We start from the raw sequence: 24,894 nt of genomic DNA on the forward strand, positions 1-24,894 counted from the left end.
TTTTTTAGCTGTTATATTGCAATGAATATTTTTGATTTATTTGGCAAGTGTGTTATATAACTAAAATAATTTTTTTCAATATCATGGTCTGCTCAAAATTAAGTGGTAGTTCTAGAGCAGTGGCCTCCATTAAATTTTTCTTGATGGTTATAGCCATGCAGATATATGAACTCACAGAACTAAAAGTGTGTTTGCATAAAATTTATATGTTCATTTCTATACTGAATGGTCTCCTCTTATACAACTTTCAATAATGCATTCTATTATCATTATCTTTGCTGTCATTTATTAATCCTATTGTTTATTGGCTAAGTGTATGTACTCTGTATTGGTATGTTTCTGAGTCAAGGTGAGGGTAGCTACCACACTTCAGAGTTCAGAAGGAAGTCTATTTTGTTTAAATCAGACCTTCCTATGACAATGCCTAACAGTGATATATTTTGTTGTTGAGCTTCAGTCCATGAAAAGTACATTAAAACATCGAGCTGAGCCATCTCTCTGAAGCAGCAGTTGGATCATTACAATTTGGCAGGCACTTTAGGTGTGTGTGTGTGTGTGTGTGTGTGTGTGTGTGTGTGATTTTATGATCATGTCTGCTTAATTCATCCTGACCCTTCAAAGGGGCAGCAAAGTACAATTCCTTGAGCATATTCTATTATGTGCTATGTGCCTGCATATATTGTTTTATCCTTATAATAAGCTTGTGTGATAGGTAATATTTTCCCAACATTAAAGAAAATTGAGGCTTAAGGAGTCTATACAACTTGGTCAAGAAAATACAGTAAGTGGTGTAATTAAAATTGAAAGTCAGACTTGTCTGACTTAAAAGCCTATGATTACTATAGAACATTAGGGGTTAAAAAACAAAAAAAGTAGGGAAAGGGCAGACTAATAATATAAGTGATTGAAATAGAATGGAATATTTCCAAAAGTGTTTTATTTTTCTTGACTCTTATGGCCCTCACTCTATCATTTGTTCAGGTTCAGAGAAGTTGCTAGTCATATGATGACAAAAATATTTCCCTTTCTTTTTTACCCTACTATACAAAAAAAAAAAAAAAAAAAGCAGGGAAAACTTGATACTAAATGGCCACCAACACTCAGTACTTTGCATCTGATAGGCAATAAGGAATGGTGGAGGCTGTGGTGAATTAAACAGCTTGTACCTTTCTCCCCCCTCCCCGCCCCCATGAACTCTGGCCTTTAATTGTATCTTAGAAATGTTATCTCAGTGTTGCTAAATCTTACTATTTCAAGAAAAGTTTAGAAATCTAAGTATTCATGAGAGACTGATTTTTAAGGTTGAAAACTAAGTCACATTTAAAAAGATACTATAAGAAACTCCTCCTTTTAAAAAATAAAATAATACACATCTGAGGGTCTGATCCCACCTATAGGTTCTGAATTTACAACTTCTTTATCATATAATGAAGTTAATAAGCACCTACTGAGGAAGAATAATCAATAGACAAAACAAAAAAGAGTTTTTAGTACCCTTTCAAAAAGTATGCTCCTTGATTGAGTACAGTTTGTGTACTGTACTACTCTGGGGTAGATTCATGATTCCTGGTCCTCTTTCTGTGCTTCACCAGAGTGGAGATCTGTATGTCATGGACACTTGGGTTTCGGTGCCCTGAGTACTTCTTCCTGTGCATTCTCTGGATAGATTTTATTGTCTGGTGTGGCTCATCAGCAGGCATCCTTTGGCAATTGAATCACAAGTGCATCCTGCTCTCTACTAAAGAAGTTGTCTTTGCTTATTCCTGGCTTTCTAAGGTGTTTGTGTCTGAATATTTGCCTGCATAAACTTTGTTGAAGTCAGTACGAAACGGAGTGGTCAGAAATACATCTGTATTTGAGGGTCTGGGGAGTTATTTTTCTGTATTCTTTCAGATGAGGCTTGGTGGATAGCGTTCCTTTACTCATCTAATTCCTTGTCTGTTTCTCCATTACTTCCATCCCTCTTTTTATTTGAATTTGAATTTATTTATTTTTTTAAGTAGGCTCCATGCCAATTGTGGAGTCCAACAGAGGGCCTGAACTCACTCAGATCAAGACCTGAACTGAAACCAGGAGTTGGACGCTTAACCAACTGAACCACCCAGGAGCTCCTTCCCTCTTCTTTAAATTTTTAGATTCCTCCGACCTTAATCACTGCCTTCAATGATTCAAAGTTATCACTGAGCATGGATGTGACTAGTTAGCAGCACTAAGATCACTGCTAACTGCTGAAACATGGGGGCTCTAGCATCACGTGGGTCATGTCTTCCCTGATGGCCTTGAGCCCTGGGCCAATGTCAGGTGTAAGCACAGCACAATCCATTGGCCTTCCAAGCCCCTAAAGCTCTTTTGCTGGAAGAGAGGCGCCTATAGCAGAAAGCAGGGAAGTGAAGAGCAGGGAATACTTGGGGGAAAAAAGATTTTATTTATATTTATTTTGAGTTTATTGTTTTTAATCCCCATAACTATAATTGTACCATCATCAGAGAGACATTTTCCAGGGTTGGTGGGGAGGGCCCTTTGGGCAAAAGAGAAAATATTCTCTAAGATGTAGTGTGTTCATGAACCTTAAAAATGCTTTCTCTCTGTTCATATAATGAGACTCTACCTTAACATTCAAAGGTTTCTGTCTCGGCAACATTACTGAAGTTTTAGAAAGGAGACCAGCTGGTTGATATTCTAAAATGTTTATATGCCAAGTATTTTCTATTTTTCCCTTTCACAGACTGAATCTCATTTCCATTCCAACAGCTTCAACCTTCTAAACTTCCCCCGTTCCTCCTTACCTCCTCATTGGCAGCTACCTAAATATGTCTTCTCTAACTACACTTCTTTCCCACCCTTGGCCTGACCCCTTCCAAAAAAGGCAGCATTTTCTGTCTTGAAGGGCACATCACGAATCCTATGCCTCTGGTCTCTTGGGAAATTTGTCAAGGACAGACTGTGGATGTTTATTTAGAAATATTATATGGGAATGTCCTTTGTTTCTTGTCTTAATTTAGGGAACTGTGTGCTTCTGTTTGTCTTTTGTCCTCATCAATTTTGTAATGATGTATTTTTTTGCAGTGACCCCATTTTTCACACCACTGTCACAAACATCTCTTTTTCACCTTCATCATCACCTGAGAAGCTCAGGGATGCCATCTCTTTCTTTCACATGAGGAAACCCAGGATGAATTGTTCTAGGACCTGCATTAACTGAATAATCAGATCCGTGTCTTCTAATTCCAAAACTGTTGCCCCCTACACAATCCTGAAGTGAAGTTTACACTCTTGAGGGATGAATAGTTCCAAATATATTTTTTTGTGGCTTCTGATAGGCCTACCAAACAAAGTACCTTATGCAGTGTATGATTGGTAGATATTTGACTGCAAAACTTCTATGACTTGACTTTAAGTTCTGTAACATTGATTTGGAGAAATGGATGTATTGTTTGAAAAGTATATCTGTGTAAAGATCCTCAATTTAACAAGTCTAATGCAAACTGAAAACAGATGGTGGTTGTCACGGAGCCCCTCAGAGGTGGCCCCAAAGGGCTATGATGGGGGGAGAGGCTCCTAAAAAGAGCAGCACTTGAATGTTACACTGACCAGCAATCAGTGCACTTAGGAATATAGGAGGAGGCAAGAAAATGAAAATAAATTTCTCTGGAAGTCTAGCATCTTAGATATGTAAAGAGTTAAAATGATGTTTAATAGGAGGCAAATGATTAAAGATCTAGGAATGGGATGATAGTCTTCACCTCTAGGCATTTAGTTTGAATCTATCCAAATAAAGAAGCAGGGCAGATTGAAGAACTTGGAAATGGATCACTGAAACTCTTACCTCCAGGTCAACAGAGAAGATTGTCCTTGGGCCACATAGGCATGTTGGCAGTTATCCCAAAGGCTATTCAGTAGTCTACATGAAGTAAATTAATGGCCATGGTCTCCTGAGATATGGTCATAGTCCACATTTTCAAAAGTATTCTCCCAAAGAAAAATCATAGCAAAAAATTAAAAGCAGTAAATAAACCATGGATGGAGATATTGTGTACCACACCAAAATGTGTTGCTTGCTGAAAAATGCAAAGATGCTTTCTCTGTTATGTCAGGTGCTCAGCTAAATATTTATTGAGTCTGCTATATGGAGGAAAACATAGAAAATAAAAATGTACTTTCTGCCTCGGCAATGCTTATGATCTAATTGAGGGGAGGACTCATTCTATTAAAAAAAATGTCAGTGCAAACAATTTGTCTTAATGTTGAATAGACACTGGAGTAGTTGTGGGATAATTGGAAAATAGACCTAGTTAATGAAAGATGGCTCTGGGAGGGCATTCAGGTAGAATTTCATTCAACTCTCTACATCTACGCACCTGGTCAGGAAAGCTGGACTCTTTGGCAAAGGGAAGTCCCTTCACTATATAGGAAAGGATACCTCATTCAGCTCTGGGTTAAGCGAGGCCTAGGAGAGCTGTCTTGTCTTTGGGTCATTTACTGGATTAATGATCCCTAAAGACCAACCAGTTTCATTACCTGGAGCTCATGTTGACTCTAGAATCTTTCTCATGTTTAATTTCCTCTGAAATCCCCAGTTTGCTCTGCATCAAGTGTATGATAGATTCACATTCCTGAGGCCTTCTATGGAAATTAAGGCCAGAGACTAATTGGTCAGGAACTATCTAAGAGCTGGATTCCAATGTGACTACAGATGCCTTTTGATGGACACAGAGGGGCCTGAATTCTCCTGAGCCATCATCAGAGAAGCCAGCTTGTGGATATGTTAAGTTTAAGGTCTAATTCAAACACATGCACACACTTACGTGGGTATAAATACACATGCAATGCTGTTTCTCTAGCACTGTGTTCCTTAACCATTTAGATGAAACCATGTAGCATCTTTATGTCGATGAATAAATTTGTAGTGCATCCATAAAGAAGAGAGAGAAGAATGTTTGTGCCCTTTAAATGCCATAATATACACACTTCTTCATATTGTGTATGGATTTATTATAAACTCAGTGGGTAATTTGTGTATCCAAAGCCGTGGCTGGCTCCCAGATGGCTCCCAGTGCCTGCCATACCATAGGGGAGTGATGAGTCCTGAGTGTCTTAGGGGTATTTTCCCCACTTAGCTAAAACTTACTCACTTTACAGTTTGGTAGGAATACTAAGTTCAAGTAAATTAAAATAAAGAGATGTGTTTCCTAATTATTCTGTCAAAAGAGCATGCAGCTTTGAAATAACTCAATATTGGTATGTTGGACACTTTTCCAAAGACATGAGTCAGCACCCTGTGGTATGCTTTCAACTCTTCTGTTTGGGTCACCTTTACTAATCTCACCCAGGGCCCAGGGATAGTGTCGTCTTTTTGTACTTCTGCTCTGTTATCCCGATTACTTCCCCTGCAGTGGCTTTGACACTGGCATGGAAGTCAGCAGGCCTGCTTTCTCCTGATGTGTTGTAGCTGTTTAAACTTCACTTTTTTCTTCCCTCTGTTGCTTTCATTAAGATGGTTGGGGGTAGGTCAGAATCAACGTTTTGAATTAGAAATGCTGATATGATCCCAGAGGGGATGTTATAGTGGTGATAGTTGACAAAGAGGAGGACCATAAAATATCACCTGGATGAAATACCTCGCTGCAACACTATCTCCAGGACACACACACACCAGCATCCCTGTGTGCAGACAGGCGCTGCTGATATATGAGAGTCTGCTGGCCATTTTGTTTACGATAACTAGGAAAGGAAAAATGAGCCCCTATTTCAGTGTGTTCATCCCAAGATGATGACACAGGAGATTCTCCTTGCAGGTAAACCAAGAGAGTTGAGTTAATCACCATTTATCACTCAAGGGACTCAAGTCTCTTGCAGATGCATTGGAGCCCTGGAGACTGAGATGCTCATTGGGTAGCAGTGCTGTTCTCTTCTCTCATTCCATCTTATGTACTAAACTGAAGTCCTGGCATCAGAGTGATGTGTGCTGGCTTTTAGAGTCCCAAGACTTTAATATGTACATGATTCACTCCAGAGAACTAGATAAATTTTTAGAAAGAAATGTCATATCATTATAATTTTAATAACTTTACAACTTCGCTCCATCTCCTCCATTACCAGACTGTTCCTAGCTACCTCATCTTTTGCCAGGAGCTGCTAATTTATTTCTCTATATCCTCGGCTGCCTACCTTCAAACAGTGCTCTGTTGAATTGATTTTAGTATCTAGACCACCCTTAATGGATCTGAGATAGATTAGTTCAGACCTAAATTGGGTGAATTTTTATGTATGTTGTCTTCTTATTAGAAATGTGCTCTCTATATTCCAGGTAATCATTGAATGAACAGGTACAGACAAGCTCCCCATCTGACCCTCCCACTGATATTTGAGTTGTTCAGACCAAATAAACATAAACTATAGGTTAAAAACTGAAAAAAAAAAACAAAAAACAAAACCAAAAAAAAAAAAAAAGCACGTAAAAAAACCCAACTAAACAATTATCATGGCTAAACTTAAATTATGCAAGCTTCCATAAGAATGGTCAGCAAACTTTTTCTGTAAAGGGCCAGGGAGTAATTATTTTAGGCTTATGGGCCACAAGATCTCTATTGCAACTACTTAACTCTATTATATATTATAGTGCAGAAGCATCCACAGACAATATGTAAGTGAATGAGCACAGCTGCTTACCAATAAAACTTTATTTACATAAATAGGCACTAGCCAGATTTGGCCAATCGTTTGTTGATTTCTGTTTCGGACTAATCTGCCTCCTACAACTTTTGCATATCCATTCTTCAAAGGCATGATTAAAACATACAGTAATGTGTATTGTATTTTCTGATAATCCCAAATACTAAATCTCTCAATTCTGAAAAGTGCATACTAATTTTTTTTTTCCCAGCTAGAAAATGGTCTGGGGTTTAGACTTGGAATTCATCAATGCAAGTGACTGAAAGTGCCTTACTTATTAAACCAGAAATTTAGGTTGATGTTTATTATTCACATAAGTCCATTCACCTTGAGGCTATAACATTAAATCAGGTTGTCACTTAAATGACAGGTAAATAATAAAACACTTTGGAGAATCACTAAAGGTTTCCTTACAACCACAGAATAGGTCTAGAAAGATTACTGGCTGTTTACTGGCCTCTCTTCTGTATGGGAGCTGCTGTTCATCCTTGGGCTGGAATATCTAGTTCTGGGGGAAGAGTTTCTCTTTGGCAGCCCACTCAGAACTCATCATCCATCTTTGTGGAAACCAATTAAAATTACCTCATCTGGAGTAAAGAGTCAAGGGACTACGTGGGAATTGGGACTATCAGATAATGTAATGTGCTGGGAGATGTACCTGGAACAGTTTTTTAGGGACTGGTAGCAATGAGTTAAAAGAGAAGAGTGTTACCAAGACCAGAGAGGGAAAATAACATAGGACATATATTCTAGTTCTGCCACTTTCTGGCCACGTAAGGTTGCATTTCCAAGTTGACATCTATAAAATGAGCACTTGAATACAACATAAGAGTATGGAGAGAGTCCAACTATCCATAGATGCTCAGAGCTCATCCTGTGCTGAGATCTAGATCACAATTTTGGACCAAATATGTGAAAATTCTCATGTGTATATACAGAAGCATGCACTTCCATACACATGCATAGTGTGTGTGTGTGTGTGTGTGTGTGTGATGACATCGTCTATGAGTGTGTTTATTCATTCATATCTCAAAGGAGGCACATTGTGAGGAATAAAATAGACCATATATGTATTTATAGAACAGCTTCTGTCAAGCCGCACGTGCTTTATAGATAGATGTTTGTTGTGTGACTAACGTTTTGTACTCCTTAGTGCAGAGTTTCTCAGTAGTGTCATTGTTATTACAGGCCAGGTATTTGTGTGTGTGTGTGTGTGTGTGTGTGTATTATTGGATATTTAGCAGCATTCCTGGCCTATACCCGCTAGATGCCAGTAGCACACCCCATCCCTAGATGTGACCACCAAAAATGTCCCCAGGCATTGCCAAATGTCCCTGGGCACAAAATCACACCCAGTTGAAACCACTGCCCTGGTGAAACCAAGACATAAGGAAGTGGTTCCCAGACTTTGGCAAGCCTCTGAATCATTTGGAGAGCTTGTGAAAATACACACTGCCGGGCCCCACTCCAGGGATTCTGATTCAGAGGGTCTCTTGTTAGATCCAAGAATTTACATTTCTAACAAGTTCCTAAGTGATGTTGATGCTAATACAGCTGGTCCCAGGACCACACTTTGTAAGTATATAGATAAGATGTAAAATGATCTAGAATAATATTCTAGATGGTTTAAAATGTGTGTGTAGTTTTTTTTTTTTTTTTTTTTTTTTTGAGGATTATCGTGTTGTTAATACAGGGCCTAAGATCTCTCTATTAAAGCTACTGGGTAGTTCCTCACAGCTGCACTAGAGATTCAGGAGGGAAAGCAAAGCATTTAAGGGAGATGTTCTGTCTATACTGGGTTGCAGTCATCACTGCCCTGCCAACTGTCACCTGAATCCTGCCAGGAGACTGCTTTAGGTATTCGTGCAACACTAGGGCTTCTACAGAAATGAATTTTAATTTTTGCTTTATGGTCAGACTTAACTACCAAACTACCCCAAGTGGTATGACATTGGGATCTGTGGATTAGAAGTGAATGTTCAGAGTGGATTTGAAGGACATGGTGACTCAGGATGCCATTTATGACCAGTGACTATTAGAGCCCTGGCTCTGACTTGCATCTTATTTACTTGCACTAACTCTCTTGTCCTTCCTTGACTCCCCCCAGTTCAGGTCAGAGTTCCCGTTGTCCTGAGCTGTCATCCATGCTTGCTCATATCTTTTTTTCTTTGCTTGGAGTTAGAAATGGAGCTGTCTTGAGCTATTTATCAGTCTTATCTCCCTTGGCCCTCTGTTAGTAATTCAGTCCATGGATCTAATCTGCTTTAATTGATTGACCTCATGCAGCCAGATTTCAGCACAACAACAGAAGCACAGCTGCAGGTGGAGAGGTAGATGCAGTTGCTGGGTGGGTGCAAAGGTCATTGAGACCTGTGCAAATTTAGGAAAATAGAATTTGTTTCCAAGCCATTTAACATGAATTTTCTGGGGACAATCTGTGCAGGTTCTAGAGTTGATGATCTTACATGAGATACAGTCATTTTAAATAGACTGGTATCCTGTAGGGTGTGTACAAAAGCCTCTGAGTCATTTATCATCTGTCACCTAGCTCTCTCCACCATCTTCACCCCCATCATTGACATCATTTTTATATCATCCTTTGAAGAGCACTTTAGAATTTGCCAAGATTTTATTCATTTCTTTTAAATTCCATTTAATGCAGGTATTACTATCGTTGTCTTGTATTTTTCTCATTTTTTGCTACAGATAGTTGAATGACCTGCTCAAGATTACCTGAACAACAATATGTGGAGTTTGAGTGGGCTCAGGTCTTCTGATTCTAAATCACAGAGACTTCTAGAACCCAGAGAACACATTTTCCTTCTCCGCTTCACTTCTTGTTACAGTATCTTCCCCTATCCCCTAACCCAAGCCCCTCAAGAGAAGGGGCTGGGATGGTAGTGAAAGTTCAAACCATCTCCAAGCTCCATAGCTGGAGTCTTGTCAGTTTGGATAATTCTTGATGGGCTTAGACTTCTTGAGAGAGAGAGAGAGAGAGAGAGAGACCTGGTCTCTTTTGTCTGTTGAAACTTTCAATAGTACACAACTCTCCACACAGAAAGTACACACTCCCTGCTTATTAGATAACAATTATCTTGGGTTCCAGAACAAGGAAACCATAACATAGAAAGAGTGACCTGATGATCTTCCCTGAAAGGCAGTGACTAGCTGTCAAAAGTGCCCATACTGTGTTCTATTAAACACAAGAGTGTTTTATCCTAGAGAACTTCAATAAAATTTTCCCCCAGCCAAAATTATCTGATGAATCAAAATCATACCTCATCTTTTTGTTTTTCGTTTTTTTTAATTGCATACATAAAGCACAGTGAGACTATATGTTTTGATTAAGATTTATTGCAAAAAAAAAAAAACCATGGATATGGATGAACAATTCTCATCATCATATACTATTTAAATCCTATTTAACCTCTGATGGTATATAAAATTATCAGCACAATCTTTTTTCTATCAAAGCCATGCATTCTAATTCACTATTCATTCATTCACTTATCCATTAATTTAACAAACATTAACTGAGAACCTGTTAGTATCCCTACATTTGAGATACCCACAGTTAGATTAGGTAGACAGATTAGGCAAACATAAAGTATATAATATGCAATGTATACAGTGTCTTATATAAATAACTCAATTGCAACATATAGTGGATGTGACTGAGACATAGCATGATGGAAAATCCATGGGTTTTAAAGTCAGATGGATCTGAATTCTAATCTTAATGTATCTTCTATTAGTTGCGTGAATTCCCAATTTTCTGAATCTCAATCTTCTAACCTATAAAATCTGGAGGGCAATTGTGAGAATTCAAAAATTGTTCTCTTAAAAAGGACTTGCCAAGGACCTACTCTGCTCTCCAAGGTAGTCTGGATTATGCTGCAGTAATAAGCAGCTTCAATACTTGGTGGCATAAAACAATCAAGCTTTGTTTCTCATGTTCCATGTCCATTGCAAGTTGGCTTGTTGCCATCCTCACTCAATGACCCAGGCTGACAAAGAGGCCATTGCTAGGAATTTCCTGGGTACAGTGGTTGAGAGCCAGTGAGAGAACTCTGGTTGGTCTCACACCAGCAGTTTAATGCACGGCTCAGAAGTGACACCTATTTTATTGGTCAACACTGGTCTCTTGGTCTAGGTAGGGGACCTAGAAATCCTCTCTTACTATGATCCCATAATGGGGGGAAACTAGAAAACATAGCAAATACTACCACTTATTGCTTTATTTATTGGGACCCAGACTTTGGAACACGTATAGCAGACCTAGCAGTATGTAGCCCCAAGAAGGATCACATACCTCTTGTTCTTCCTGTATTATTGCCTAGCACTGAACTCACAGATTCTGTGGGAAGCCTAGAAGTCAAGATATTGAGAACTGCTTCCTTTGCACATCTCTTGGGCATACCTTTGAGAGTCCCAGTTCTGTTTCTGTCAGCTGCAATTTTCTAAAATAGTGGATGATGCATTCTGCCTCCCTCAGGGACACTGTGGAATGAATGAAGAGATTGCCTTCAGGGAGGTCTTTATTCCTGAGGATTTTTCTTGCCCTTGTGCATCTCTGCTCCAGAAATCTCACCCTGGTGTTGGTAGTATCTGGTGGGTCACCTCTATAGCAATAACTGTAATGTGGCTGATGGAACATCAGAAAGCTGGAGCTAGACTAATTTGAGAAACCAGGTGGGCTCATAAAAAGTCATTATTGATGAAGAATGACTTTCTGGCTATTTACAGACAGCTGTTTTGTTGTGCTGTTCAGTCTTGTTTTGGGGTTGTTGTTTTTTTAACAGACTTTTTTTTTATTGCACTTGAGGATTCTTTGGTAATGTCTTCTGATTTACCACTTGTCTGTGTTTTTAATATCAGGGAAGAACATAGATTGAAGTGATTGCCTTTGGTAGCAACTTTAGTGGTGATGGGTGTGGAGTTATTAAAATTTATAGTCATGCTGTTTTTGCAGCTACACTTTGCTTGTCTTGGAAAGGCTTATAAAAGACACCAAAGAATGTGAAGAGAGAGCAACTACTACATTGTGACAGGAAATCAACCGTGCAAATATTGTTTTTTAATGTTGTTTGCTAAAATTTACATTTATTTTTACAGTATTTCTTGATGACACTATTGCCAATCCAGCCAGTCCTTAGCTCAGACCACCACTTCCAACTATAGTAATGATAGGAAAGAAAGGGAAAAGATAACTGACATTTATTGAAGTCCTGAAGTATGCACAGCCACGTGCAGGGAATTTCACACATATGTGTTCTCCCAAAATCTTTGCAACAAGCTTCAAAGGTAGTAATTCGCCTTTCCCTTCCTCCACAGATCCCTTTATAGTAAGGAAATCAGAAGTTAAATAGCTTGCCCAAGGTCATATAGCTTTCAGAGCCAGAGAGAGGTATTATTTGAACCATGCTATGCTAGAACTGTGTTTATCCTATTGAACCAATTAACTTCTCCAGTGCTCACAGGGTGTGATGTATGGTCAAATGTTTGGGTTGTTCTTCCTCCTGATCTCAGTTATCCCTTATGTTAGAATAATATTTTATGACTTATAAAGTATTGTCATGTTAATCATTGTAATCCTATCCTTTTAGCCATGTAATGGCCCTGGGAAGTCTGGAAAGCTAGTATCCTCTTCCCATAATATATTATTAAGAAATAGTTCAGGAAACTTAAGTAACCTGCCCAAAGGTCGGTCAGGGCTGTTTCCAAAGTCAATGCTTTTTATCCCTCAAATCTTCTCTTCTCTGGACGCGTGAGCTAGTTTATTTTCGTGGCAGCTGAGCATGATGGATTCAAGCCTTGGCAACTATATGGGTACTTGCCATAAGACTTATAATGAACTGAGACAAAGCAGTTAGCCACAGATTATAATGCCACTGTGGTCCCATGACAAATGACAAGGAGGTTGCAGTAATGAAATCTTATTACTGCAAGTAAAGAGACCACATCTGAGGTCTAGCACAGCCACATTTACCACTTTGGGGAAACACAATGAAACATCTGGGTAAGGGTCTCCACTGACATTGGCAGTAGCGCTAGCAGGATTAAGAAGATCTCTCCGAAGCAGCGATTGCAGTGGCAAATGTGTGGCGCCTCAGATAAGGACCAAATATTTATTCTGGCAGAGATTAAATCTTTTCTTCCCCTGAATCTATTATGGATCTTGCAGAAAATCTGCCCAAGAATACATCTCGCTGATCAGCCAACTCACTGAGCCAGAACTGTACTTTGCCACTGCTGTTGTTGGAAAGCTGCAGAATGCTGGTTTAAAGGTCTCCTCTCTCTGCCTAAAACTGTTCTCCATCCATGATTAATTAGTGACTCAGAGGTGAATTGAATCACCAGCAGCCCTTTCTCTGCATCCAGGATTTATATAGTGGTTTCTCATTGAAGAATAGTGGTGCAATAAACAGCCCACATATGCGGGTTGGGCAGAGAAGTAATGGTGTCTGCCGTCATGGTTTCTTAACTCTTCTGATTCTCTCGTTCTGTTAAACAGGTTATGACTCAGGTTACTATAGCCTTGCTTATTTAGGCAAAGGATGAGTAGGTTCTAACACACACACACACACCTTTAGAAATGAATGCCAGTGCTTTACGTAGGGGAAAGCAGAAATATCATAATATCATTTCTGAATTCCTAGAAAATTAAGAGAAAGAATAAAATGGATCATAACACTCTTAATTCTGGGCGTGAAAGATGCAAAAGAACCTATCATCAGTTTCATTTATCCATTTTAATGCTAGGTGCTTTGTTTAGTGCTGGAGATGTAGAGGTGGAAAAAAAAAACCCTGAGAACATAGTGTCACAATAAACAGGGATTTACGAAATCATAAGTACATTTAGTCCCCAATTGGGGAGGCACCTGCATTCCTTTTTTCAGAGAACAGAACATGGGAATTGCAGACATCATTTTACGTTACATGCTGTGCTAGCAGGGCACAAAGGAAGTGGCAATGTCCATCCTATATCACAGCATCCCTGCATGCTGAAAGCAGCCTTTCTTAGCTTAGACTCCTACTTTCTAAAATCAAGACTCCTAGGTACTTCTCCATTCTTTTGTCAGGAATAAGATGTGTTCACATACTAAATGAAAATTGGCAAGATGAAGAAAGCCTGTCTTTTGAAAAAATAAGTGAAGCGTACCAAACTATATGGAAACCCATGCCTAAAATCTCACCAGAAGTCTTAATTTACTGACTTTAAGTGAAATAAGTGTTTCATAAATATTGTCTTTATGTATTTGAATGATTTTTTTATTTATAAATTAATGAACCTAGTTACTAAATCTGAGTTTTCATGAAATACATCTTAGTTTATATGGCTTCTGGATCTTTCTTTCTTTCTTTCTTTCTTTCTTTCTTTCTTTCTTTCTTTCTTTCTTTCCTATTCTTCTCCTCCTTCTCTTGTTGTCTGTCCTCCCCCTCCTCCTCCTTTTTTATGCTTCTACTTCTTTTTTAAAAAAATATTTTATTTATTTATTTATGAGATATACAGAGAGAGAGAGGCAGAGACACAGGCAGAGAGAGAGGCAGAGAGAAAGAAGCAGGCTCCATGCAGGGAGCCCAATGCGGGACTTGATCCTGGGTCTCTAGGATCATGCCCTGGGCCAAAGGCAGGTGCCACACCACTGAGCCACCCAGGTGTCCCTGCTTCTACCTTTTGAATAAGAAAATATAGGATAACAGAGACTATGTCAACAAATAGAATGTCAGAGTTCTTACTAAATTTTATCATCCTTGAATGTCCAACCAGTTGCTTAGCCAGTAAGTCAGACAACTAGAAAAATGGAGAAAGATATCTCCTTCTCTTCCATCCCTCCTGACACCCTGCATGATGTGCTACCATTCCAAGAGGTTGAGAGAGACTGATTGTATCTGATCAGTAAGGTTACTTTCATTGTGTTTTCATTGTGAATCCTAATTCCAACTCTTACTCACAAGCAATTACTAAAGGAGAAGAGTAAGAATTTTAATAGCCTTATTTACATTTCAGTGTTTCTGGGTACTTTGTAGAAGGCAGATGATGCCACCACCTCCACCTTCACCATAATCATCACCTTTATAGTATTACTCTTCTGGAATTCATTGTATTGTCCCTCCCAGAAGTCTATTTTGGGGACATTGAGTTTCTCATCTGCTATGTAGTATAAAGCTATAGCACTGAGTATCACATCCCTCTCTGGATGAATCTTAGGAATAGGGCTACAAGTGTGGGAAGAGTGATGGCCATCTGACCCTGAAAACCCCAGCTCGGTTTCACTGGCCTCTACTGGGGATACATTTTCTATGTCTTTTAGACCTACAAAAAATATCACCAAGTGGTGATCTATAATGCTAGTCCCTCTGTCATTGCCTCCTAATCACTCACAATACCCCACCCCCTTGGCCTTGATCCTCCCAAAGTGTGCAAGGATCCTTATATTTCCTCTTCAATTCTAAATCTAAACTGTGAGATAATCTAGGGTCCAGGGTTTAATTGTCTCTCCCAGAAAATAGGCCTAATTCATCTCACAGAAATGAACTTTGTAGTGTCACTACATAGCTCTTAGGTAGTTCTGTGGTTCAAGCTTTCATATCTGTTGAGAGCAGTCAAATGATGTAACCTGCATAGTGCAGCCTGTGAGAGCAATTTGGGTGGCTTTATACCATTGGTTTTTATGTTTGGGATGAAAGCCCATGGAGGAAGGTAGGATACTGTTGTTAACTTCATGCTGACAGCTCCCTCTGGGTACCTACAGATTTATTGCTAGTTGGAGGATCAACTTTAAAGGGAGAAAACATTGTGGTTGGTGATAACTATGCCTTTTGTGTTTCTTTATCATAGGAACAGGGGAAAATTGGAGTTGTCTTCAATATTGGCACAGTTGACATCTCTATCAAGGAGGAGCGAACCCCTGTAAATGATGGTAAATACCACGTGGTGCGCTTCACCAGGAACGGCGGCAATGCCACACTCCAGGTGGACAACTGGCCAGTGAATGAGCACTATCCCACAGGTACACGTTTTACTCTCAATGACCATATACTCTCTTTTGCTCTCCCATTCTTACATCTAAGGGGCAATTTTTTTCATGACTGTTACTAAATCATAAAACACTGAATGTTAAGCACATCATTCATATCTTTTTCTGCATTATCGCCTTCCAGCTTATTTTCTGAAGTATCGCTTTAGGGCTTAGTTCAGTGTAGGGAGCTTCTGGAGACTTACTAACTATGCACTGAACGCTTTTTGTCAACCTGGTGAATATTGCCTGACTGGCTCATACTAAAGACAATTACTGGTTTTCCAGGGCATTGCAAATGATGACCAATGGAGGGAAGGGGCGCCATCTCCTTCATGAGCTATTGTTGATAATCATAGAATAATCAACTTGTTATCTGGACTCTGTGGTGCCATTTAGGCAGGTGAGATTGAAGGTACAGATGGTCAGAGATTTCAGAAAGACTGTAAAAGGAAGTTTACTAAACTTAAAGTGACAAACATCAAGTCAGAGTAATGATGAGAGAAAAACTAAGGATGAAGTTTCATTCATTTGGTTGACTTTGCTAATTTTTCTTTCATTTACACTAAACATGCCTTGATTTTCAGAGATTGGTCCTAGTAGGCAATTTAATAGCAAGCATGCTGGTGTAGGAGGGAGAGGGGTTAATCATCTGTTTAAATTTTATGGTCAAGGAGCATTTGCCAACAAACTCCCACAGCCAGATGGCCAAATCAAGGGCGATGGGAGGAAAGGTTGCTATCTTTTATAGAGATCATTCAAATAATCTTTTAACTTCCCTCTCATCTCTTACTTCTCCTAGGGAAAGAGTCCTGAACTCTGATCATAAAAGTTCCAGGAATGGAAGGGAAAATACTTTGGCTAAGGACCTTTGTTCTGCAATTGCATTATCACCTGGTGGATGGACAATGAGAATAGCTCAGAATATTGAACTTTTCACTAATGTGGGCATGATGCCATACTTCACTCTCTGTCCTACACTTCAAACTCCTCATAATTCTCTTACTGCCATCCTCTCACTTTTTCATTAGTGAAGTGGGCACAGAGATAAGGAAGCCCAAAGCACATTTTTGGAAGTTTTTAAGAGCTGTTTAGATAATAATCATCACACTTGGGAGAAATACATAAAGTAAATTTGTCTATTTGTGGCCCAAGCATTTTGAATGATTTGAAGGCTGTAATTTTCACGTCTAATTCAGCATTAATTTTCAATAAAAGCCAATCACAAGTAATTATGATTGTGCTTCTGTTTCTCCCCCACCCCCAAATTTCCAGAGTCTTCCTGTGTCTGGTTTAAGGATTATAGGAGCATCTACAAAGAGCATACAAGATTCTCAAGCTATTGAAATGAAAAGCCCCACCTACTCATTTATCTACCATCTCAGTCTCCATACAATATCTAGCTCAGCCTTTGCTGCGAGTCTCTTGTCATCCACTTAGTACTTCTCAGATTAAGGCACAGAAATGACCTTATGTGTTTATCTTTGAGCCTTTCAAGAGAGCCAGAAGTGTTAGCAGCTACTATGAACTCTTATCATCATTCAAATTCACTAGACACTAATAGACCTGATTTTTAAATGTTTCATGCTTTAACTCGGGAGGATGGGTAGTCACAGGAATCTAAATAGCCTGAGATCTTAAAAACTATTCATCTGCTTATCAGAAAACTCACTCTGTCTCCAGGTATGTTATCTATGGCCCTGCTAGAGGGCCTGTAGGGTTTGCTCTGTTTCTATTAGGAATTTCAAAGATTTCTAAATTGATGTTCACCACTTGCCCTGAGCCACGAGTTTGCTGAAGAGTCTTTAATGGTCATTTAAAAGCCACAGATATATAAGAAAACCAGTGACCCTTACTGTGTGCCTATCTCTTTGTATCTTTAGTTCCAGGTTATGGGTTGCTTACTGTTTTCAAAACAGAATAAACTTTTCATTACTGGCATTACTTGCTACTGAAAACAATTATAACTAGTAACTATTGCTAACTTATTTAGTAATAATAAGTCTTATTATTACAAAGCATGATGCAGTATAGCAGTTATAAGTGTGGGCTTTGGAGTCATCTGGCTGGAGTTGGTACCTTGGTGCCATTAGCTGTGAGTCTAAGGCAGGCTTCATTGAAACCTTGAAAGGCCCTAAGCATTAGATTATTTGGTGCCTCTCCCCACATGCAATTGAAAATGTAAAAACAGTATACCATAAAACAAGGGTAGGAATTTCTAACATTCCTGATTTTTATTTTCTAATGATTGCTGTAATGCTTTAAAAATATATCTTTTGTCCCTACATTCTAATCTTTTGCTCTGTTTTCTTGGTTCTCTCAGTGAGTATTCTTCCTATTTGTGGATCCAGTTTCCCATCAGTAGCCTTAGACAAGCTATTTAATCTCCCAACCTTTGGTTGCTGGTCTGTAATATGGAGCTATGTTAACACTTTTCAGAGCTAATGTGAAGATTGAGTGAATGTATGTAAGATGTCAATTAAGTCTATAATCAATGTCAGCTATGAAAATGACCAAATATTTGGGTAGCATTGCTTTACTATTACACCTTCACTCACAGATTACTTCACCATATGGTCACCATGTGACCATAACAGCCCATAAATTGGGTCGGTGGACACTCTTATTCTCCCTTTCAAATTTAAGAAGGGACCCGGGAAAATGCTGTGCCTTTTCTAAGGTCACATAGTAAATGTGGGACAGAACTAAGACCATAATCTCCTGTTCTCAGCTGGGCACAATTTCTACTCTTGCTCCCACAAAAAAATTGGGGGATATTTTGAAAAATGCATGGATAGAAATGAGCATCTCTGTTCTTGTGTCATCTTAAATGTATTCCTTTGGGGATCCCTGGGTGGCTCAGTGGTTTGGAACCTGCCTGTAGCCCAGGTCATGATCCTGGAGTCCTGGGATCGAGTCCCGCGTCCGGCTCCCAGCATGGAGCCTCCTTCTCCCTCCTCCTGTGTCTTTGCCTCTCTCTCTCTCTCTCTCTCTGTCTCTCATGAAAAAAACTAATAACATCTTAAAAATATATATTCCTTTTTTAAAGTGTCCTATTACATAGGTCAGTACCAATAACCACACAAAGGTGGTTATTGTGAGATGTAGAGTTGAAAATCCTTTTAAAGAAGAAAAGTTTTTTTAGCTGTGCTAAAAGGCTCATTTGTAATGAGTCCAAACTGTCCTTTGACAACAATGGTAATGTGCTTTCATTAGGCAATTGAAGAGATACTGAGTATCTGAAGGAGTTATCATCATACTTCACTGCCTAGATTGGGAAGTGTTAATGGAAAGTCCACTATTCTAGTTTTATTTTTATTTTTCTTATTTTTTAAAATGATGTTTATTTGGAACAATCTTGTTTCTTTTTTAAAAATATTTATTTTCAAGAGAAAGCATGAATGACAAAGTGAGAGTGGGTAGGGGTGGGAGCAGGATGAAGGACAGAAGGAGAGGGAGAGAGAGAATCTTAAGCAGGCTCTTACCCAGTGCAGAGCCTGACCTGGGCTCCTCATTCTCATGACCCTGAGATCATGACCTGAGCTGAAATCTAGAGTCAGACACTTAACCAACTGAGCCACCCCCAATCTAATTTTATATTCTACTCTTCCAAGACTTCTAAGACGTGGTCACCTTTTGACCTTTGGCTACCTTATTTTCTCTCCTTCCTACTTCCCTGTGCTATGAAAGGATCCACTTAACTAAATTTAAAGCATCTTTAGTGCAATCTGACATGTTTACTTTATACCAAATCATAAGATTAAAATACCCCTGTATCTGGGCATCAAAGAACAAAGACATCTGGTCAGGCAAGCTTGACACAATTTCTACAAAAGTAATGTATTCTTTTTCCAAGCTATCCTACTTTATTGATAGTGATAAGTATAGAAACTATCAAAAGGTGTTAAGTTGTGCACTTTGTTGCTAATGTTTAAACTGTAAAGAAATATGGAGTAGTTCCTACAGAATATTTATGTAAGTTATCTCATTTTGAGGTCATGCTCTCGGAGAATTGTTCCTGCTCAATAGGTTCCTGTGTATCCGGATGAATGGGTCAACTCCAGAATCTTCTCATGGACATTCATAGGATTTTATGTGGCTCTATGAAAACATCCCACCGTGAAATATTTAGAAACCAGCTGGGCACAGGGCATACAGCATTGGCATTTTGTGAATCAGGAAGGAGCCAAAATGAAAGTAGTTCTATAACTACTGGGATCTTATATCCCCGAATTCTGGGTATAGAACTCAAAAGCAACTTCTTTCTTTGAACCTGAAAATAGAAAGGCTAAGGAGCAGGAGAGGGAGGTAAAAGAATCAGCCCAGAGCTTGCATCTAGATACCAACAAATGTTCCTTATAAAGCCTCTGATTACTGTCTTGACACAATGCAGTGGTGGGGAGGACAAGAGAGGGGAGGTGAAAGGTGAGCTAAGCATGAGGAGTTAATTTTAGCCCCAGCTGTAGGTTCCCTGGGAGGCAGAGCTGCTGGGATTGTTAAAGATCCTTCCTGCGGTGCCTGGGTAGCTGGTTGTGTCCCCAGGACTACTAGAACTCTGAGTGTGGTGCAGTGAGAGGCTTTTCAGGTCAGAGATGGGCTTCCTAGGAAATGAAGGTTGACAAGCAGCTCTGATACGTTGAACTTTCCATTTTCCCACCACAGAGGGTGTTGAGGAGAGCAGGGTCTCAATTATTTTTTTTTCTTTATATTGCATACCAACTCATTTGAAAGCTCTGATTGGATTCCCCTTTTCCAGTCAATAAAATTCCCCCTGATGACTTGAGCTTAAATGCTGTCTAACCACTCAGTTCAGAACACCAAGGCGAAGTGGACCTCCTTCTAGGATAGTAGATTAGAAAACTCTTTACATTTGAATGTTTCAAATCCCACAGAATCATGTCTTTATAAGTATTGAAAGCAGAAACATTGCTATAGTGCTTAGTGATGTTCAAAGTGCCTTCATATGCATGATTACATCTGAGCCTCACTCCATCCTGAGAAAGGGACTGGGTTTGGTATTATTACCATCACAGCCATATTAAGATTACATTATTGAGGCTCTGAGAAGCTCAGTAATTTACCCAGTATCACACAGCTGAAGGAGTAAAGCCAAGATTCCTATCCTTATCTTCAGATAAACTACTTCAAATTTCCTGCCTAATTTTCCTATATCTCAGAGTCATTTTATTGATACCAACATTAGGTTTTTAGAGTTTGTCTTTGTTTTTGTTTCTATTTTTCCACCAGAAGTATTCTCAAATGGAAGTGTCTGCCTGGACTAGTTCAGGGTAGTCAGGCTTCTCAACTTTGGCACTGTTGATGTTTGGAGCTAGATAATTCTTTGCTGCAGGGGGCTGTTCTGTGCACCTCAGACTGTTTAGTAGCTTCCCTGACTTCCACCTGGCATGTCTCCAATGCCAGAAGTCCTCTGGGGGACAAAATTACCCCTGGTTAAGTATCACGGAGTTAGAGAAAGTCTCCACATATTTTATTTCAAATGCTTATTGTCCTTTCATAGTTTAGACAGTACACATGCAATAAGAGAGATTTCTTTGTCCACATCTCATCTTAGATTATGGATATTTTGAAGGGTTAAAAACAAGTCTATGTACTTGACATAATGCTGAAATTTCTCAGGTCTTGGCTTTTCATTAATTCCTACCCAGGAGGTTTTCATTCTTTTTCTTTCTGTCTTAGCCTGCAAACATTTGAGGCCTTGCCAGATTTGAAGCACACATTAAAACAAGCCCCATCTACTTGTTCATTCATCCGTTCAGGACTAGTGTTACTTTCAGTTCAACTGGAGGGAGGGGAAAAAAACATAGTGAAGTCTTGCAAGGGGAATAGCAAGTATAAATACAATCAAGAGGGAAAAGCAGTATTTGAACATGTTTTCAAGACAGAAGAGATATAATGGCAAGGAAAGGCTTACTTAATGTGTTTGAACATTGCTAGGTACATTTTAAAACCATCTTCTAAATAAGCTCTTTGAATATTTGGTCACAGAATGTATCAATTAATCAATCAAACCAGTGCATCCTGAGTACTTTGCTAAGTAGTCCAACTTGTCAGGAATGAGTTAAAATTCACAAGTAGGTGAGTTTCTACTTCCAGGGACTTTCAACTTGCTGGGGTTGGTCTTTGGTGAAAAAAAATGTTTAAAAAATCTTTTCAGTGGATATTTTTTTTATTAAACAGTGTTCTTTAACTTGGCTACAAATGAGATTCTCCTGGGAACTTTTAATAAACTGCCAGTTCTCAGGCCCCAGTCCCAAGTAATCTAATTTGATTGGTCTGGGGTGTGGTCCATGGATCAGCAGTATCAGCATCACCTGGGACCTTGTTAAAAAATGAGGTATCTAAGGTCTCACCCCAGACCTACTGAATCAGAATCTGCATTTTAACAAGACACTCAGGCAATTCATGTGTAGTGTAAAATTTGAGAAGCACTGGCCCAGGCATCAGTAGTTTTTTAAAGAGCTCCTGTGGTGATTCTACATACAGCTAGAGTTTGAGAACTGCTGGTAAGTAGAAAGCTAAAAATGTGTCTTTTTCTCCTTTGAGACTGACTAGCAGTAGTGTTCAACATGGTAGCCGCTAGGCACACTTGTGTGCCACTGATATGACTGAGGCCCTGCAAATTGATTGATTGATTGATTGATTGATTTTATTTACTTGAGAGAGTGGGAGAGAGAACAAGTAGGGGGGGAAGAGCAGAGGGAGAGGGAGAAGCAGACTCTTCATTGAGCAGGGAGCCTAATACGGGCTGGGGGCTGGATCCCAGGACCCTGAGATCATGACCTGAGCCGAAGGCAGTTGCTTAACCGAGCCACCCAGGTGTGCCCCTGAAAATGTATTTTATTGTGCAATAATTATGTCTTAGGCACTGAGGATTTAAATACATTTTTTTTTTAATTCAGTCCTCAGGCCAGCACTATGAGGCTAGTAGCTGGTGGCTGATATTGGGTAGCACAGGACTGGAATATACGCTCATTTCTTTTTAGATATTTTATATAGTGTTAAATCTCTGTTTACATCATTAATAAACTAATGAGCACTTGCCTTCATATGGCTTCTGGACTTCTCTAATGTATTTTGTCATTGTAACAACAGTTATAGATAACCACTCCACTTGATGCATAGGATTGTCGTCCCAGAGAATTAGAAAAAACAGATCCTACCATCTTAACCAAAGTCATCCCAGTGGTGATGGCTACCCTTTTTGAGCAATTAGTACATACTTCCCACTTCATGTGCAGCATCTTATTTACCCTTGATACAAACCCTTGAGGTTGATGTTAGCTTTATTCTCATTTTACAGATTACGAGCCACTCAGAGATCTTAGGTATTTTCCTGGATCACAGAATTTTACTTTCAAGTTAAATCTCTAGTTTCTGCCAAGTTACCAGTTAGCCCTTCCCTGTGCATTTGACATTTGCTTTCCTCTACATCATTGGTTTGACCTCATGGGACTTTGGCAGCTTCTTAGTTTTCACGATTCTTGTTTACCTCCTAGCACCATATCTATGCAGATAGGAAGGGCTTTATTAGATGAAAGTCTCTTTTACTGTTTAATGATCTTGGGGGATGGGAGAGTGTCAAGGGGGTACATAGTATTTTTTTTTCCTTTAATTTTTGTTTTATCAGGCAACCCTTCTTTCTCTTCTGTGACTTCCTAGCCACAAGATAAATAGCCTTGTATCTTACAAGTTAAATACAATTACTGCTATCAAACCTAGAGCCTTTCTGTCCCTGTGAATGTCTCTTAGAAACTGATAAGCATTTCAAGGCAAACTGTGGACTTCTGGCTAATGCTAAAATTAAACATAACCACCTAAAAGACAAGAATATACACACAGACATTTATATACATATCTATATTTACATAAACACACACACACACACACACACACACACACACCCTATGGAAGAGAAGAACATTTGGGATAGAGAGAAAGGGAACTCATAAACACATGGCACATGGATACAGGACACATGTCCCTGAGACATTAAGCCAACACATGATTCAAGGTTATTTATGATATAATTACATAACACACAAAGGAGTTTGTTATCATTATGAAGATTTACATCAGATAATATGACAGCAATTATAGTAACTAAAGATATTATTTATCTAAAGTTCATTTGTGAATAGGACAGTGCTTTTGATAAAGAGAGTTGTTCATCAAAAGAATAATGTTTCTGGGGACTTCTATAAGACTTTATGAAGTACACATCTTTTTTTTAAAAAGATTTTATGTATTTATTCATGATAGACACAGAGAGAGAGAAAGAGAGAGAGAGAGAGAGGCAGAGACACAGGCAGAGGGAGAAGCAGGCTCCATGCAGGGAGCCCAACACCGGACTCCATCCCGGGACTCCAGAATCACTCCCTGGGCCAAAGACAGGCGCCAAACCACTGAGCCACTGAGCCACCCAGGGATCCCTGAAGTACACATCTTAGTGTTGGGTCCTAGTTTATACTCTTGTCATCTTTAGTAGACTATCTTGGGATTTAGAGGGGAAGGTGAAATTTAACAAAAGGCATATGGTAATTATTAACCATATGTTAAATGGTATACATAGTATAGTCTAGGGACTCGGTGAAATAAGCAATGAGAAAATCGAAGGTCACTTCTAGGCATTATTTAACTAGAAATGTAAGAAAAGGGATATCTTCATTTCTATGAATAATGAGTATAGGTATATATTAAACCAAATCTAACACTTTCAAGATAGAAATACAGTGTGGTCACCTTTCATGTGGTTTTTAAATTACATTCATTTGAGATTAATGTGACAGAAAAATATTAACGACATGTCACTGTATGCAAGGTATCTGTAATTAACACAAATTCTTTCAAATTAAAGCCATCATCAAACATTGCATAATTTCAAAGGTAACTAAATGAATTGTGCTTTATTTTTTCTATTGTCACGGTGAAGCTCCAGTTTAGATAATAAATAGAGATTCTGGCCTGTAAAATTTCTCTTAACTATTAAAATCCAAAATTATTATCCTAGCCGTAAAATGCAATTACGTTGCACTCTTTTCACTCAGCCCCAGAGTTAGATGGATATCAAATGTCCTCATGCCCATCCAAGAGTATAGCTATATTTATAGGAAAAGTTTCCAAGTTTAATCTCTTCAGTTTAAATTTTGTACAAGTTTGCAGGGTCCCTGTAATTATTTAAAGT

General features: G+C 39.0%; 1 protein-coding gene across 25 annotated transcripts in view; it reads left to right on the top strand.

Annotated features, from left to right (window-relative positions):
• Window positions 1–24,894, top strand: part of NRXN3 (neurexin 3) — a 1,534,711-nt gene that overhangs the window by 1,339,534 nt on the left and 170,283 nt on the right. For all 25 annotated transcript variants that reach the window (XM_077910198.1, XM_077910203.1, XM_077910191.1 and 22 more), the window contains one exon: window positions 15,515–15,686. In XM_077910198.1, the coding sequence (XP_077766324.1) occupies window positions 15,515–15,686 (172 nt within the window). The remainder of the gene's footprint in view (window positions 1–15,514; window positions 15,687–24,894) is intronic.

Source organism: Canis aureus, chromosome 9, assembly GCF_053574225.1.
Source record: "Canis aureus isolate CA01 chromosome 9, VMU_Caureus_v.1.0, whole genome shotgun sequence".
Lineage (NCBI taxonomy): Eukaryota > Metazoa > Chordata > Mammalia > Carnivora > Canidae > Canis > Canis aureus.